General features: G+C 37.5%; 1 protein-coding gene across 41 annotated transcripts in view; it reads left to right on the top strand.

Moving 5' to 3' along the window:
• SPIDR (scaffold protein involved in DNA repair) overlaps positions 1–19,263 on the top strand; it is a 472,172-nt gene that overhangs the window by 393,192 nt on the left and 59,717 nt on the right. For 32 of the 41 annotated variants that reach the window (XR_011421317.1, XR_002810355.2, XR_011421316.1 and 29 more), the window contains one exon: positions 16,093–16,233. The exons of the other annotated variants lie outside the window; for them this stretch is intronic. Coding sequence is in view for 29 of the 32 variants with exons in the window: in XM_023648638.2 (XP_023504406.1) it covers positions 16,093–16,233 (141 nt within the window). In the remaining 3 variants the exon portion in view is untranslated. The remainder of the gene's footprint in view (positions 1–16,092; positions 16,234–19,263) is intronic. 41 annotated transcript variants of the gene reach the window in all.

The following is a 19,263-nucleotide window of genomic DNA, read 5'->3' as shown; positions in this document are numbered from 1 at the left end:
TTACCACATTAGCAAAAGAGATAAAAATATATAATCATTTCAGTTAACACAGCAAATAGATTTGATAACATCCAACACTCATTCATGACTTTAAAAATTTCTCAGCAGACTAGGAATTCTTAACCTGATGAAGGATATCTACCAAAAAAAAAACAACCTGTGGCAAACATCATTCTTAGCTGCAAAGTATTGAAGACATTTTCTTCAAAATCAAGAACAAGATAAGGATGTCCAGTGTCACTGGCTTCCCTTCAGCATTGTGCCGAAGGTACTAAAGGGCAGTCAGGAAAGATAAATAAATAAGCAGTATAAGGATTGGGAAGGCAGAAACAAAATTGTCATTATGCATGGATGAAATGATTACGGAAAACTTCATGGAAAGTATTACAAATAATAAATTTTAGTAAGCTTGGTGGATTTCAGAAGTTCAATATACAGAAGCCAGTTGTACTTCTATATACCACCAACACACAGCAACAAACAAAAATACCATTTAAAATAGCAAACAAAACCATAAGCAATCTAGGTATAGATCTAACAAAAGATGTTCATAAACTATAATGGAGAAAACTGTAAAACTTTATTATAAAAATTGACCCAAGTATCACTGAAAGGAGAATTTTATTATGAAAATTGGCCTAATTCCCCTGCAGGAAAGATCAGTCTATTTGTGCCAGCCCCTGTGCCGAGCCCAGTGTTGCTTTAATGCTCAAATGCTAAGTTAGGTTCCCGTACTCCCATGTTAAGATGAGTAAATTCAAGCTTACAGTTAAGGAACTTGTTTAAGGGCCAGAATTACTAACATGGTGCTGCCTCCCTGGGAAGCCATTGTGTTCCCTTGAATATGGTGTAATTTATGGAAAACATCTCTGATGGTTCAGGAAAAACAAGTTGACTGTGGGGCCCGTTTCTGCTCAAACCTGTCACACTAGCACTGATTTTAAGAGAGAGTGTTTCACTGAGCAGGAAGCAGTAACAAGTGGATGGCATTCTCTGTGTGCTTCTGATAACCTAACTGTTGAATGCCACGATTCCAATCCAGTTGAACCAGTGGGGACAGTGACTCCTCCTCCGACCTGAGCCAGCCTGCTCCTGAGCCTCAGCTGTGCGAGCAGAACAAAGTGGGAGAGCATGTGTAGCTGGGCATGAACAAAAGGAGGAGAAGGAGAATAGTAATAACTTATTTCTGGGGCAAAAGAATAAACAAGGATACCCTTCCTTGGTTATTTGAAATAAAGGCAAATGTCAGGGCAAATTTAAGGCAGAGGTACTAGCCACTTCCCTACTATGCCTTTTGCAACACAAGCAATCAAAAATTCTCTCTAAATTTATGAAGCAGATCCATGGAGATTTTTGTATTCTTCTTGACTTTTGTTTGTATTAACAAACAATAATGTGTACAAACACAGTGTGGGATGCATCAGTATCGTCAATCAGGCATTACCTAAATTACTCGGGAGCAGGTTAGGACCACTCTGGTTCTGCCCCCTTGCAGGAAAGCCTAGTGCTTCCTCCTTAGGAAATGGAGCCTAATCCCCAAGGCTCTGCCTCAGTCTCCCTAATTAGACATGGAACAAAGAGGCAAGTCAAGTGAGAGGGTAACTACAGAGTGCATAGGCCTTTGAGGAAAAACAAACATTACAGCACTTCCCTCTAAGAATTTATGATATGGACTGGTCTATGGACAAAAAAAGACAAATTCAGTGCAAAAATGTATACTTCATCCCTGCTTTCACATAGCATAACGAGTAAGCTTTTGTTCTTTCCTACTTGGGTCTCTCATTAAAGTCATACAGACTTTGCTTATTCTGAATGAAATGTTAAGTGGTATTGTCCAGTTAATACAATTTTTTCAAGTGGCTTACTTTAAGAGCATTTCTTCTTCATTCTATTACATTAGCAGCCCTATTTTTTTCAACAATCTAGCATAAATTATATTCTGACTTTAGTATTCTGATATAATTCTTGTCAAACATTTAAAAGTATCTCTTGAAGGTTATAGAGTGGGTAAAGTTATTCTGGATAAACTAGCCTCATTATAGGCTAGTTATAATTTATATATAACTATATATATATATAATTTTAGTGGTAAGATTGGTTTATAACATTATGTAAATTTCAGGTGTACATCATTGTATTTCAATTTCTGTATACATACATCATGTTCACCACCCAAAGACTACTTACAGTCCGTCGCCATTATACATGTGCCTAATCACCCCTTTCACCCGCCTCCGTCCCCACTTCCTCTCTGGTAACCACCAATCCAATCTCTGTCTCTATGTGTTTGTCTGTTGTTATTTTTATCTTCTATTTATGAGTGAGGTCATACAGTATTTGACTTTCTCCCTCGGGCTTATTTCGTGTAACATAATACCCTCAAGGTCCATCCACGTTATCACAAATGGCCAGATTTCATCCTTTTTTATGGCTGAGCAGTATTCCATTGTGTACATATACCACGTCTTCTTTATCCATTCATCCCTGGATGGGAACCTAGGTTGCTTCCAAGTCTTGGCTATTGTGAATAATCCTTCAGTAAACATAAGGGTGCATATGTCTTTACGCATTCATGTTTTCATATTCTTTGGCTAAATACCCAGCAGTGGAATAGCTGAATTGTATGGTAGTTCTATTCTTAATTTTTTGAGGAATCTTCATTCTGTTTTCCATAATGGCTGCACCAGTTTGCACTCCCAGCAGTAGTATATGAGGGTTCCCTTTTCTCCACATCCTCTCCAACACTTATTGTTTCCTGTCTTGTTAATTATAGACATTCTGACAGGTGTGAGGTGATATCTCATTGTAGTTTTGATTTGCATTTCCCTGATAATTAGTCATGTTGAACATCATTTCATGTGCCTGTTGGCCATCTGTATATCTTCTTTGGATAAATGTTCAGATCTTTTGCCCGTATTTTAATTGAGTCATTAGTTGTTTTGTTGTCGAGATGTATAAGTCCTTTTTATATTTTGGATATTAATCCCTTATCAGATAGATGGTTTGCAAATATCTTCTCCCAATTGTTAGGTTGTCTTTTTGTTCTGTTGATGGTTTCCTTTGCTGTGCAGAAGCTTTTTAGTTTGATGTAGTCTCATTTGTTAATTTTTTCTATTGTTTCCTTTGTCCATTCAGACATGGTACTTGAAAATATGCTGCTAAGACCGATGTCAAAGAGTGTACTTCCTATGTTTTCTTATAGAAATTTCATAGTTTCAGGTCTTACATTGAAGTCTTTAATCCATTTTGAGTTACTTTTTCTGTATGGTAGAAGATAATTATCTACTTTCATTCTTTTGCATGTGGCTCTCCAGTTTTCCCCGCACCATTTATTGAAGAAACTTTCTGTTCTCCATTGTATGTTCTTGGTTCTTTTGTAGAAAATTAGCTGTCTATCAATGTGTGGATTTATTTCTGGGCTCTCGGTTCTGTTCCATTGATCTTGGTGTCTGTTTTTGTGTCAGTATCATGCTGTTTTGATTACTGGCACTTTGTAGTATATTTTGAAATCAGGGAGTGTAATACTTCCAGCTTTGTTCTTTTTTCTCAGGATTTCTTTGGTTATTTGGAGTGCTTTGTTGTTCCACATAAATTCTAGGATTCTTGATTCTATTTCTCTGGAAAATGTCATTGGAATTTTGATAGGGATTGCATTGAATCTGTAGATTGCTTTAGGAAGTATGGATTAACTATGTTAATTCTTCCAATCCAAGAGAATGGACTATCTCTCCATTTATTTTATCTTCTATTTCTTTGAGCAATGTTTCATAGTTTTCAGTGTATAGGTCTTTCACCTCATTGGTTAAGTTTATTCCTAGGTATTTTAGTCTTTTTGATTCAGTTCTAAAAGGGATTGTATTCTTGATTGCTCTTTCTGCTACTTCATTGTTAGTGTATAGAAATCCAACTCATTTTCATATGTTGATTTTGTATCCTGCAACTTTACGATATTCGTTTATTACTTCTAAAATTTTTTGGTGGATTCTTTAAGTTTTTCTATATATAAAATAAAATGTCATCTGCAAATAGTGACAGTTTCACTTCTTCTGTTCAAATTTGTATCCCTTTATTTCCTTTTCTTGACCAATTGCTCTGGCTAGGACTTCCAATACTATGTTAAATAAGAGTTGTGAAAGTGTGCATCCTTCTCTGGTTCTGTTCTTAAAAGGATAGCTTTCAGTTTTTCTCCTTTGAGAATGATATTAGCTGAGGGTTGGTCATATATGGCATTTATTATGTTGAGGTACTTTCTTTCTATACCCAGTTTATTCAGGGTTTTTATAATAAATGGATGCTGTATCTTGTCAAATGCTTTCTTGGCATCTATTGAGATGATCATGTGATTTTTATTCTTTACTTTATTATTGTGGTGTATCACATTGATCAATTTGCAGATGTCAAACCATCCTCACATCCCTGTTATAAATCCCACTGGATCATAGTGTATGATCTGTTTTTTGTTTTTATATTTTATTGTTTTTATTTTTTTTAATCATTGGCACCTGCCCTAACATTCTGTTGCCAATCTTCTTTTCTTCGTTTTCTCTTCTTCTCCCCAAAGCCCCCCAGGACATAGTTGCATATGCTAGTTGAAGTCCTTCCAGCTCTGCTCTGTGGGATGCCACCTCAGCATGACCTGATGAGCAGTGCCATGTCCGTGCCCAGGATCTGAACCAGCAAAACCCTGGGCTGCTGAAGCAAAGCACGTGAACTTAACCACTCAGCCAAGGGGCCAGCCCCGTGTATGATCTTTTTAATGTATTGTTGTATTTGATTTGCTAGTATTTCTTTTTTTTTTCCCAAAGATTGGCACCTGAGCTAACAAGTGTTGTCAATCTTTCTTCTTTTTTTTTCCTGCTTTATCTCCCCAAACCCCCCCGTACACAGTTGTATATCTTAGTTGCAGGTCCTTCTAGTTGTGGGATGTGGGACGCTGCCTCAACATGGCCTGACGAGCAGTGCCATGTCCGCACCCAGGATCCGAACCCTGGGCCACCGCAGCGGAGCACGCGAACTTGACCACTTGGCCACGGAGCCAGCCCCTGCTAGTATTTCATTGAGGATTTCTGCATCAGTGTTCATCAGTGAAATTGGCCTGTAATTTTCTTTTTTTGTGTTGTCCTTGTCTGGTTTTGGTATCAGGATAATGTTGGCTTTATAGAATGAGTTAGGAAGCTTTTATTCCTCTTCAGTTTTTTGGAAGAGTTTGAGAAGGATAGGTATTAAACCCTCTTTGAATGTTTGGTAGGATTCACCAGGGAAGCCATCTGGTCCTGGACTTTTATTTTTGGGGAAGTTTTTGATTACTGTTTTGATCTCCTTACTGGTGATTCATCTATTCAAATTGTCTATTTCTTCCTGATTCAGTTTTTGGAAGATAGTATAATTCTACGAATTTATCCATTTCTTCTATATTATCCAAGTTGTTGGTGTATAGCTTTTTGTAATATTCTCTTACAATCTTTTGTGTTTCTAAAGTGTTGTAATTTCTCCTCTTTCATTTCTGATTTTATTTATTTGAGCCTTCTGTCATTTTTTTCTGGTGAATCTAGCTAAAGACTTATCAATTTTGTTTATCTTTTCAAAGAACCAACTCTTCGTTTCACAGGTTTTTTCTATTTTTTTTTAGTCTCTATTTCATTTAATTCTGCCCTGATTTTTATTATTTCCATCTGTCTGCTGATCTTGTGCTTTGTTTGTGCTTCTTTTTCCAGTTCCTTTAGCTGCACTGTTAGATTGTTTATTTGGGATTTTTCTTGTTGGTTAAGGTAGGCCTATATTGCTATAATTTTCTCTCTTAGAACTATTTTTGCTGTATCCCATAAATTTTGGCATGTGGTATTTTCTTTTTCATTTGTATCCAGATGTTTTTTTATTTCTCTTATTTCTTCATTGACCTGGTCATTGTTCGTTAGCATTTTTTTTAATCTCCACATATTTACCATCTGCTTGGAGTATCTCATTCCATTCCTTCACTTTCAGTTTGTGAGTGTCTTTAGATCTGAAGTGTGTCTCTTGCATGCAGCGTATATAGGTCTTGTGTTTTTTCCAATCAGCCACCATGTGCCTTTTGATTGGAGTGTTTAGTCCATTGACATTTAAAGTAGCTATCAATAAGAATGTACTTATTGCCATTTTGTTACTTTTTCTCTGGGCGTTTTCATAGTTCTTCTCTGTTCCTTTTTTCTTTTGCTCTCTTCCCTTGTGGTTTGATGGCTGTTTTTAGTATTATGTTTGGGTTCCTTTCTCTTGATTTTTTGTGTATGTATTATAGGTTTCTGGTTTGTGATTACCATGACGTTCATATATAATAAGCTACATATATAACAATCTATATCAAGTTAATGGTCTCTTTAGTTTGACCTCTTTCTAAAAGCTCTACTCTTTTACTCTCCTCCTCCCAGATTTTATGTTTTGATATTTTATCAAACCTTTTTGTTGTGTGTGTGTATCCGTTACCCTCTTATTGGAGAGTAACTTTGTCCTTTGACCTTCATATTAGCTTCATAGCTGGTTGATCTGCTACCTTTATTGTATATTTGCCTTTACCAGTGATTTTATTGCTTTTTTTTTTTTGATGATTTTCTTATTCCTATTTGTGATCTTCTCTTTTCCGCTTAAATAAGTCCCTTTAGCATTTCTTGTGAAACTGGTTTCTTGGTGATAAACTCCTTTAATTTTGCTTGTCTGGAAAATTCTTTATCTCTCCTTCCATTCTGAATGATAACCTTACTAGGTAGAGTATTCTTGGCTGTTGATTTTTTCCTTTCAGCACTTTAAATATATCATGCCTCTCTCTTCTAGCCTGTAAGGTTTCTGCTGAGAAGTCAGCTGATAGACTTATCGGGTTTCCTTTGTTTGTAATTTGTTGCCTTTTTCTTGCCACTTTTAGGATTCTCTCTTTTTCTTTAATTTTGGACATGTTAATTATAATGTGTCTTGGTGTAGGCCTCTTTAGGTTTATCTTTTTTGGTGCTCTCTGTACCTGGATGTCTGTTTCCTTTCTTAGGTTAGAAAAGTTTTCAGCTATTACTTCTTCAAATAGATTCTCTGCCCCTTTGTCTCTCTTCTCCTTCTGGGTCACCTATAACACAAATGTTTGTGGGCTTGATTTTGTCCCAGAGGTCCCTTAGGCTCTCCTCATTCTTTAAATTCTTTTTGCTTTTATCTGTTCAGCTTGGGTGATTTCCCCTAGTCTTTCATCCAGGTCGCTGATCCATTCTTCTGTATCATCTACTCTGCTATTGAGTCCCTCTAGTGCATTTTTCATTTCCAATATTGTATTCTTCATTTCTGATTGATTCTTTTTTATATTTTCCAGTTCCTTGTGAGGTTCTCACTGATTTCAGCCATTCTTCTCCCAAGATCAGTGAGCATCTTTGTGACTGTACGTTTGAACTCTTTGTCAGGTAGATTGTTTATTTGTTTCATTTAGTTCATTTTCTGGGGTTTTGTCCTGTTCCCTTACTTGGAACGTATTCCTTTGTGTCCTCATTTTGCCTCTTTCTCTGTGCTTATATCTATATATTATGTAGGTCAGTTACATCTTCCAATCTTGCAGAGGTGACATATGTAAGAAATTCCTTATGAGGCCTAGCAGTGTGCTTCCCTCTCATCATCAGTTCCAAATGTTCCAGGAGTGTCTCCTGTGGTGGGCTACGTGTGTCCTTCTGTTATGGCAGGGTTGCGCTTGCTGCAGGTGCCCAGGGAGGCTAGGCTGTCCCCCTGGCTGGCTGATTGTAATGCTCAGCTGTGTTGGCTACTATGGTCCCTTCAGTCACTTTATCAGGTGGGTGAGCCCCTGCACAGTTCACTGCAGGGTCTAATAGTGTATTCCTTTGCAGTTTTTCTTTTAAGTGAGTAGACCCCCAGTGTGGCTGGTTGCTAGGCTTAGGGGCTTATAATTGCTGTAGGCCTCCAGCCTGCAAGGCTGTTGTCAGCTTTCTCAGAGTTGCAGCTGAGTCAGGCCTGGGAGGCATGGGAGTGCCTGCTTGTTTCAAGTTTTGGAAGGGGGTGCTGATCCCCTATGTGCCTGTTTCAGAAGCACAAATCTGCTGCAGCTATCAGGCCCCACCACCCACAGGGCCACACACTCCATCAACACAGTCCTGCCCCATGTGCACTCCCTGACCCACTGATGTGGACCCAGTCTTCCCACTCAGAGGCCCCACACACTCCACCAATGCAGACCTGCCCCTCACGCACACCCTACCCCACCAAGTGAACCCACTCATCCACTTGCAGAGGTTCTAGGCACCCTACCTATGCAGTCCCACAAGTTGCCTATGGGCTTGCTGTTGGGTGAGGCCAGTTGCTAGGGCAGGCTCCTGCCCTGGCTGAGCTGGATTAAATCACTGCTGTAGTGGGTGTAGCAAATCCCTGAGCAACAAGCCAGGGAAAGAACTCCTATGGTGTCTACCAGCGTCAGTGTCAGCATACCTCCACTAGGTCACCATAATGGCTGCTGCCAATGTCTCAGTCCCTGGAGACGTCTCACCTCTCACGGAGATACACTCAGATTCTATTAGGTGAGTCTCTTTTCAGCAAAGAACTGTGCACCGTTCTTTCTGGTGATTTTAGGTTGCTTTCCGAAATGGGTGAATGTGTGTGTGGGCTCTTTTAAGGACTGGGCTTTTGTTTTCCTTTATGTCCTATAGCTTTTCTAGGGGTATTCCTCATATTTAACAGCCAGCAAAGCCAGGTATTATGACACCTGTCTCGGTTCTGCTGAGTCCAAATGCTGTTGTTGTGGGAACGCTCCCCCGCTCAGATCCCACACTCCTCCAGGGAAGGATTTATACCTTAAGATTGCTCCTGACTGGCTGTGAAGCATTGCAGCTCAAAGGTAGCTTTTTTCTCTCCAGGAAGGAATTTCTTCTTCTTCCACCTCAGTCAGCACTGTCCCTTGTTGTTTGAGTTCTTTTTATCCAGTTCTCTCTTAGAGATAATTGTTCCAAGAGTAGTTGTAAATTTGTTGTGTCCATGAGAGGAGGTGAGTTCGGAGTCCCCCATGCCACCATCTTGACACTGTCCTCATATATAACTATATTTTAAATAGTTTAGCTTAGTCTTAGGAAAAAATCATTGCCTCTCTATAAAGATTATATTTAGATATTCTGGATTTTATAGTCATCATGCAGTTTGCCATGAGTTCATTGTTGTTGCCTTCTTGGTGCTTCCCTTGCAGACTAGAATGCTACTGCTCTGGACTGCTCTCTCTGGTTCCACTATGCAAAATTAATCACTCTTCTTCTACGTTCTTATAAGTGGTTACTGTAACGTGATGTAATGGCACAAAAAAATATCAAAATCAAGGGCCTTAGGTTTAAGACCGGATTCCACTAACTTCTTACTATCTTGGCTTATTTTTTAAATACTCTGAGCCTCACTTTCTTCATCTATCAAATGGAGGTAATACTGCCTACTTTCCTCAGTTGAAGGATTAAATAGATAATATATAAGAATGCTCTCATTAACCGTAATACATTATATTAGTGTTAGGTGTTAATGTTGGTCTGCTATCTTTTTTTTGATTCTCGACTGTATTATTTTTATTTGACCCACTCTTCTACATCCTACAAACTATAAGCTCCAATAAGTTTCAAATGAATGCATTAGTGAGTAAAATAAGTGAATGAGTATTTCTGTGAACACTGCCTGCAGTTAGGTGGTATTATGCGAGTTTGCTGTGTATGTGCCGCATACACCACAGAGACTCATTCAGTCCCTCATGCAAGGAAGGAGTATTTATTGAGAGCTTGCTATAGCTCAGAGAAGACAGGAACAATTTCAACTCTCATATTTTTAGGGTGGAATTAGTAGTTAGTTTGCCTGTAGTTACTGTTACATAAGGTTTTCTTATAATGGAGAAGATTTCATGAACAGGACAAGATTTTAAGTTTTATTTTATTGAACATCAGCAATGTATTTGCTTCCTTTTTTAAAAAAATATCCAAATGTATCTATAATTTCAAACTCTAAGAGTTATCTCTAAAAGTAATTGGTTTCCAGTATTTGTTGAAGATATGCAAGAAGACATGCACTTATATTATATCAAAATTTTCCCTTGAAAGTTTGTGTGTAATGCCAGGGGAAAATGCCTCTTTGTGAAGTATATTTTTCTAATGGATTTTTGATTGTTTGATTCTTCCCCATTGTTTACCAGTTTTTAGCAAAATAAGTTGGAACCCTAGCAAATTCCAAAGATGCCAGTAAGTTTTCCCATCTTTTCTCCATAATTTTCCTATGTTTATCCAGTGGGATCTTCTTCAAGTTGGCTCCTATATCCTTTTTTTCTTTAAGCAGCTTTTTGAAGGTATAATTGACATGGAATATAGTTTACATAGGTATAATAAGATGCACTCATTTAAGTGTACAGTTCAGTGGCTTTCGACAGAGGTATCTACTATGTTATACCTACTGCAGTGAAGATGTAGACTATTTTCATCACCCCAAAAAATTCCCTTATGTCCTCTGCTGTCAATCCCTCCTAGCCTCAGTCCCACACAACTACAGATCTACTTGCTGTGACTAGGAATTCACCTTGCCTTTTCTGTAATTTGGTATAAATATGAAGTTTTCATGGTTTTTTTCTTCCACTCATTACAATGTTTTCACGGTTCCTCCCTGTTGTTGCATGTGTCGGTAGTTTATTCCTTTTCATTGCTGAGTAGTATTCCATTGTAAGGATATGCCACTATTTCTGTATTCATTCAACTGTTTTTGAACATTTCTCTTGTTTCCATTTGGTGGCTATTATTTAATAAACCTGCTATAAATATTTGTCTGTGAGTCTTTGTGTAGACATTTGATTTTATTTCTTTGGGGAGTTTTTCCATATCCTCAGCAAAACTTGATGTTCTCAATGTTTTTCATTTTGGCTTTTCCACTGAGTATGTAGTTCTATCTCATTGTGGTTTTAACTTGCATTTCCCTGATGACTAATGGTATTGTGCATCTTTTTATGTGTTTATTGGCCATATATGTATCTTCTTTGATGAAGTGTTTGTTCAAATCTTTAGTCCGTTTTGTTTACATTGAAGTGATATTCACATAATATAAAACTAACCATTTTAATGTGAACAATTTAATGGCATTTAGTACATTTACAGTGTTATGCAACCACCACTTCCATATAGCTTCAAAAATTTTCATCACCCCAAAAGGAAATGCAATACTGATAAAATAATTACTCCTATTTCTCCCTCTACTTATCCCCTGGCAACTACCATTCTATATTCTGTCTCTATAGATTTAACTATTCTTGATATTTTGTGGAAATGGAATCATACAATATATGATGTTTTGTGTCTATAGCCTATTTTTTTACTGTATTGTTTGTCTTCTTACTATTGAGTCCTCAGAGTTTTTTATGTGTTCTGGATACAGGTCCTTTGTCAGATATATGTTTAGCAAGTATGTTCTCCTAGCTTCTGGTTTACCCATTCATTTTCGTAATGCTGTCTTTTGAAGAGCAGAAGTTTCAATTTTGATAATGTCAGGATAATCAATTTTTTCTTTTTATAATTTGTGTTTTTGTGTCCTAATTGAGATATATTTACCTACCCTAGGGTTGTGAAGATTTTTCTCCTGTGTTTTCTTCTAAAAGTTTTAGTTTTTATGTTTAGGTCTGTGATCCACTTTGAGTTAATTTTTGTGTATAACGTGAGATAACAATTAAGGGTTTTTGTTTTTATGCATATGGATATCTAGTTTTTCCGCTGCCTCTGGTAGCAAATGGAAAGGACTAAAATAAGAAGAAAATTGGTTGGACATCTGCCCAGAAAGTGATTAGATCCTGTCCCCCTGCTCCACATTGTTGGTGGTTGCCCCTCTCTTAGCCTATTTCATAGTGGCATACCAGGTAAAAACATGTCTTTTCTGAGGAATTTTCTCATCAAGAGGAAAGATGTAAAGATATTGACATCTGAGATTCCCCAACCATAAAATGACCTGGCCAGGTCACCCATGTGTTGTTCATGGTTGACAAATTTTACCTGCTCATTCAGAGATTCCAGGAAGCTTGTCAGAGCCCTGTTCTTGAATAGGAACAGAGAGCAGGGTCACTGGGACCTGAAGAAAGCTTTTTAAATGAAGTTACAGATATTACAATCGTCAAAGAAAAGAGGATGCTATCAAGAGGGAAGAAAAGCATTTTTCAGAGCTTAAAAGAGAACTCTTAGAAGTTAAAAATACGAAAACTAGAAATTAAGAAAAAATGTAATTAGAATAATTGTAAGACGAAGTTGAAGAAGCTCGCAGAAAGAAATGGACAATAGGGGAGAAAAGTTAAGAACGTTAAAGGATTAATCCAGCATGTCCAATAACCAGAATGAAAGAAGAGAAGAAATGAAAGGGAGGAAGTATCAATGAAATGACTCAGAAGTGGACATGATTCCACCATGAAAGGGCCTGGCAGGGAGACCACTCACTCAGTGTGTGGAAACAGATCTGTACTGAGGCCCATCACCACGCAATGCCCATGCCCTGGAAACTAAAACAGACCTTAGCTCCCAGAGAGAAAGGAGGGGGAAAAAAGCAAGATTGGACTTAGAATGGAAAAATTATTTCCAATCTAGGATTTTATACCCTACCAAACCACTCATAAAGTTTGGGAATAGATTATTAACAATTTCATGAATGGCTTCAAAAATTTTACCATCCACTCTCCCCTTTTCAGGAAGCCAGAAGACGTGAGCTACTAACTTGAAAAAATCAATTAAGAAAGGAAAACGTGGGAAATAGGAGAGCCAACACACTAGAGCAGAAAGGGAATCTCCCAGATTTCCTGACAGGAGATTCCAGGGTGACTACTATGCTGCAGGTGGATGCTAACCATTCCAGACTGGAGCAGAGCTGAAGGCTCCAGGAGAGCATCTTCAGGGTGGAATACCTGTGAGGTTCTGCATCCTGAAGGAAGAGTTTGGTAATTGACAGAGATTTGGTAGAATTCATGACAAGTACATAGAATACTAATGTAGAGATGTATATAGGAAAGGAAAAGTAATCATGTTTTATTACATTTAAGACTATAAATTACCCAAAGAATCATTGTAACCTGTAACTTTTGACGTGTGGTATTTTTATTATCAACTAGTTCAAAGTACAGTCTCTTTTCCACTGTGATTTCATATTGACTTATGAGTTGAAAAGGATGTTGTAAAATTTCCAAACGTAGGAGGATTTTTTAAAGTACTTATTTTTTGCATGATTTCTCATTTAATTATATTGTGGGCAGAGAATGCGTCCTATACCATACTGATTCTTTGAAATTCATTCAGACCTGCCTTATGGCCTAGTGTCTGGTCAGTTTTCATAAATATCCCATGTGTCCTTGAGAATGCACTTTCTCTAATTGTAGGCAGTGTTTCTACTTGCCTTGCCAACAAATCAAATTTGTTGGGTGTATGCAAGTTTTCTAAATCTTTACTAGTTTTTTCCTCTTTAACTTAAAAATTGGCAGAAGTGTGTTGAAATCTCCCAAAATGATGTTGGATTTGTTCAAGTCTCTCCGTAGTTTTAGTAGTTTACACTTTACGTATTTTGAGGCTAGGAGTATAAAGGTTTAGAATTATATGTCTTTCTGGTTCAACTAAGCCTTTTTATTAATATTAGTGACCTCTCTATCCTTAATAATGCTTTCTCTTCTAAAATCTATTTTGTTTACTCTCAAAACTACCTCCTCAGATTTCTTTTTGTTAACCCTTCCCTGAAATATATTTTTTGGTCCTTTGAACCTCTCTGTGTTATAGGAGGTTTCCTGTCGACAACTTATTAGAAGACCTTTTTTTCTTTCTTCAAACCACACGGCAACCTCTGTCTTTTAACTAACAAGTTTAAATTATTTTTATGCTATTTCTAATATGCATACACCTATGTCTATCATCTTACTTATCTTATATTTTCTTGCCTTTTTGTGCTTTACCTTTGTGTTTTCTTGTTTTTGTTTGTTTGCCTATAGTTCTCATTCCATTTTTTCCATCTAGTGATTTAGAAGTTATATACCCTATTTCTGTTCTTTTGATGGTTATCCTTGAAATTTGACCACATGTACTATAGTTAATGCAGTCTAGAGCCAATACCTTAATCCTACTCTGAGTGATATGAGGACTTGGGAACATTTGAACTCTAATCACCCCCATTTAACTTACTTGCTATTCATTTCCAGTTTTTCAGCTCTGCACACATTAATTAATATTATTGGTTGTGTTGTTATTTTACCCCACCATGTTTATTTTGATTTGTTTATATTGTGGCTCAGTAGTCATTGTATCTTAGACCTTTTTCCCAGGATAACTTTCTTCTTCCTGAATCACGCAATTTAGAAATTATTTTAGTAATTGCTGTAGTAACTAGTAAATATTTCAGGATCTGTAAGTGGAAAATGTGCTTAGTGTTTCTTTATCTAAAAATGTGTTTATTTTACCATCATTCTTGAAAGATAGTTTTGCTAATACACAGTTCTGAGATGGCTTATTTGTTTATCTTCCTGTATCTTTGAATTCATTTCTTAGATCTTTGGGGAAAAATTCTCAGTTTCTAGATCTTCAAATTATTGCTTCTCCTTCCTCTATCTTGTTCTTCTGGAATTCCTATTAGACCTATGTAGACTTTCTCATTCTGTCATAGAATGAGACATAGACTTTCTTATTCTGTCCTCTATATTTCTTTCTTCTCTCATGTTTTCTTTCTCAGCTCTCAAGATATATTCTGGGTAATTTGTTAAAATTTATAACCTAATTCACATATATGTGTACACACACACACACACACACACAGTTCAGGTACAAATAACCATTTGTTATACCCATTTAATGAATTTTTTATTTCGGTAAGTGTAGCTTTCCTTTTTCAAAGTTCTATTTCATTCTTCTTCAAATCTGCCAAGTCATTTTGTGTAGCTTCTTGTTTCCTATTTATATTTTTGTCACTTTACCTTTTTAAAATAGTTATTGTATATTTCATATCTTTTAATTCTAACATCTCAAGTCCTTAGTAGGTCTATTTTTATTTTTTCTGACTCTTCCCACATAACAGTTTGTTTTCCTTTTACCTAGTGATTTTTATTTGAGCACGTCTTTATTTGATTTTACTCCATGGCAACTAGTGATCCAATTAAAGGTGTTTTCTTTCAGACAAGATTTACCTTCTCTTTTGAGGTGGTGGTGGGAGTAGGGGATTGGAAGTGGTGCCCATGGACCTGGGAAACTTCAATCAGGAAGTCTAGACTTCTCCTGCCTTTTTCAAGGCGACGTGTAAGGTCCACTGCTTCAGATTTAGCTTTCCTTTGTTCCTTATTTGTTTGTCATCTGTTCTTTTCCAACATGTACTTTCCTTTATATCCTCATCTTTAAATAGGTTTGTTCCTGACAGTTTATTTGGTGGGGTTATTTACTGCCTAAATTTTTTGGGGTTCCAGGAAATGTTTTCTGAAAACATGTGATTTCATGATAAAATTGACTTCATTTACCTGAATTATGAAGTGAGAGGATTGGAAATTCAGTCATAAATAGATTTTTATAAGTACTGCCCTTTGAACTTAAAAATTGGGGGGAATATCATCAAATCACTGGATAACCATCAAGTCTCTGTTGCTGCTAGCTAGGACACTGGTTTTTACCCTGCTGGGCTATGCATGTCTGTAAATATATACCATCTCAGAGAAAGTCCTTTATTACTGTTCTCATCATAATGTTACACTGAAGATTTTCTCATTGTTGAGCCTCCATACAAAATATAGATGTTTCCTGTTATGGTGGACGGTGTAAAAATGGGAAAAGAGGATACTCTATTTCTGGGCAACAGTAATATACTTGAAAGGATGGTCTTCTTTGTGTGCTTTTAAACCTCACTTGACTTAGGGTTTAGTTTCATGCCAAAAGAGAATTCTGTCTCCTGTATTTTGTGTATAGTGGTCTAAATAACTGCGAGTGCAAGTCTCAAAAGGATGTGCTGGAATTCAACTTCATTTACCCTGACTCATTTATTTGGGAAGATGACTACAATGGATTTCTAGTGAAGAAGGAAATCTTGATCTCTCTATTGAATCAAAAACTGTCTTCTAAAAGAACAAATGTTAATGCTTTTTTGTAGAGTCTGCCTTCTTGTACAGGATGCCTATGGAATGTTTGGTGAAGTATACTCAGAGGGCACCATCTTGAAGAATAGACAATTGGAAGGGAAGTCCTGCAGACTGGCAGGAATGAAGGTTCTACAAAAGGCCACCAGAGGAAGGTGAGGACACACTATGATTGCATCCAGTTTGCTACATGGCTAGTTCTTTTATTAGTCTCTTATTATATTTTACTTTACTTTATTTTATTTTATTTTATTTTTTTGTGAGGAAGATTGGCCCTGAGCTAGCATCTGTTGCTAACCTTCCTCTTGTTGCTTAAGGAAGATTGGCCCTGAGCTAACATCTGTGCCAGTCTTCCTCTATTTTGTATGTGGGCTGCCACCACAGCATGGCTTGATGAGCAGTGTGTAGGTTCACACCCAAGATCTGAACCCGCAAACCCTGGGCTGCCGAAGTGGAGTACACAAACTTAAGCACTACGCCATCAGACCAGCCCCTCTAATTTTATTTTTTAAAGACAATAAACTAGAATCCTAGAGTTTACCTGTAAAACAAAGTCAGGGGTTGAGTGGAGCCCATAAAGTACCTCTGGGGGAAGAATTATAATTGACAACAAAACAATTATGCAGGTTTAGTGATTCATAATTTTATTAAAATTAAGAAGATAAAAATGTTATGTGTGTTTTAATTCTAAAGATTTTTCCTAACTATAAGAATGAGGCAACTTTGTATGTCAGTTTATGTAAAAAATATCATATCATGAAAAGGCATTTTGTAAGCTTTAAGCAAAACTCTTAAGTTGTCACATCTTTTCGCTTTCTAGTAAAAAAGCTTTATTCTCTATCAAGTTGCATGATACTGTCAGTGCAAATAATTCATAACCAATCTATAAATCAAAATTGAGGTGAGTTTATTATGAGGCAGATCTGAGGACTTAGCCTGGGGCCTTCCTCCCCCAACGATGGAAGGGCACCAAAGAAGTGGGATGTACACAGTGGTTATATACTGTCAGAGAGCATGTATCACATATGATTGAATGTGCCTTTTACAACAGTCATGAGCTTGCCTAGCCAGCATAGCAGTTCACCCAGCAGGTAGCAGATCTGCTGTCTCAATGGACACAGCAGGTAGCAGGTCTGTTGTCTCAAGCCAAGTGGTCACAGAGTGAGCCCAGTAATCAATTCCTAGCCTAGGCAGAGATGCTTGTCCTTAAGGAAATGTCACTGTAGGGGAAGTTGCATCTTTATCTCAAGGACATTTGTTCTTGCCTTTGAGACATAGCAAATGCTTAAAACAGATATACAATGCATGCTCAGTGGCCATGTCAGGCCCTTTTGGAAAAACAAGGTCAGGCTGAATTAGTTTTACACCAAATGGCTTCCTCAAATACTCCAATTTATCATATTGCTTGCCATTTATTTATTCAATATCTCACCCTAAAATGTTGTTTTGTATAGGCAGAGGTGGAATGGTACATATATCTGGCCCAAACTGTGGCTGTTACATCTCCAGTAGTCATCTTAATATATAAGTTGGGAAAAAGAAGAAATATTCTTAATGGAACTGTCCAGTCATATAGAGAACTAGTGTAAACAGTGAATTTGGGATTTTCTCAATCTTATTGTAACTTATATTTCCTCAAGTAGTGTTATTTTAACTCTCTTGATATTAGTGTTTTGTTTAATTATGGTAACATCTGAGCTTATAACAATATCTAAGGGAAAAAAAACTTATGATGAGTATGTACTATTCTGACTTCGAAGCACAGGTATTGGTAGCATCCTCCAGTAGTTAGTATAATGACCATTGTAGCTATAGTCATTCTAAATTGTGAGCATTTACGAAGCATTTTTCCTGACTGACCTCCATAAGCAGTCAGCTTTCCCATGAGCCTCAACTCTGTCTCATCTACCTTTCATATGGCACTGGGCAGGTGAGTGATGGTTCTGCCCAACTGAACTGCACACTCAGCTCTTTGTTTTCCTGAAAAACATATAGTTCGTAGACAGATCCCCTGTATGTCTTGGGTAGACACAAGAACATTTTATTGATCCATGTAGCTTTATCTTGTAACAAATGCTTCCTTTTGTTTATAAAAAGGTGACTGTGGGGCTGGCCCAGTGGCACAGTGGTTAAGTTTGCATGTTCCGTTTCTCGGCAGCCTGGGGTTCGCCGGTTCAGATCCCGGGTGCGGACATGGCACTGCTTGGCAAAAGCCGTGCTGGGGTAGGCGTCCCATGTATAAAGTAGAGGAAGATGGGCATGGATGTTAGCTCAAGGCCAGTCTTCCTCAGCAAAAAGAGGAGGATTGGCAGTAGTTAGCTCAGGGCTAATCTTCCTCAAAAAAAAAGGTGGCTGTATTATAATGGCATTGCCTTATAGATGAGTGAGGTGCCAAGATATTTGGAAAGGGTCATATGAACATTATCCTCATTAAGGCTGAACCTCATTTTAGTCCTCAGTTTCAGAATCGCAATCCTCTGAAAAGACTAAATGTAGTTACAGTAAATTATACCGCTGCCCTGACGTTGACCTGCCAGCAATATAACTCCATCAGGGCCATTTAGGAGGTAATCTTCCTTGACACGAACTCCACACGTGAGCCTTCCACCTGAGCACGCCAGGGTAGGAGTGCGCTCCCCATCACAGGAAAGTCTCCTGCATCACAGGGAAGCAGCACTGCTCCAGCTGTCAGGGTTCGTGGTGTGCTACAGGCCAGAGGGAGGCCTCTCCAGGAGGTGCACTTCTTTCTGGAGACTGCAGGATATAACTTCCTGTGGAAATGCTACTGGTGAATGACAGAGCCAGGACTGGAATCCAGGGATCTTTGGCTCTGTGAAGTTCACATTCTTTTACCTTTATTTTGTACAGCCATATGTGTACCTAATATTTAACCTGGTTTTTCTGGTTTACACTGAAAGCCTAACTACTATCTACAGTGTTACCATAGGAAATGTTTTCTCCGTGGGAAATGCTCTGAGTATACCAAATAATTCATTTACAAACTTTTGGAACCCATTCCATTTTTAAGTTGACAACTAAATATTTGATGCTTTTTTTTTTAGTTTGGGATTAATTTCTTTATCTTACATATTTAACTTTACTTTGGCACGCAATCATCTAAATAAATATTTAGATTGTCTTTTTGTTCTCTTGGAAGCTATATTTCTTCAGAGCAGATTCTTAAA

The sequence above is a fragment of the Equus caballus genome, chromosome 9 (genome assembly GCF_041296265.1).
Source record: "Equus caballus isolate H_3958 breed thoroughbred chromosome 9, TB-T2T, whole genome shotgun sequence".
Classification (NCBI taxonomy): Eukaryota; Metazoa; Chordata; class Mammalia; order Perissodactyla; family Equidae; genus Equus; species Equus caballus.
Note: the sequence above shows the minus strand (reverse complement) of the source record. Positions and strands in the feature narration are given on the sequence as shown.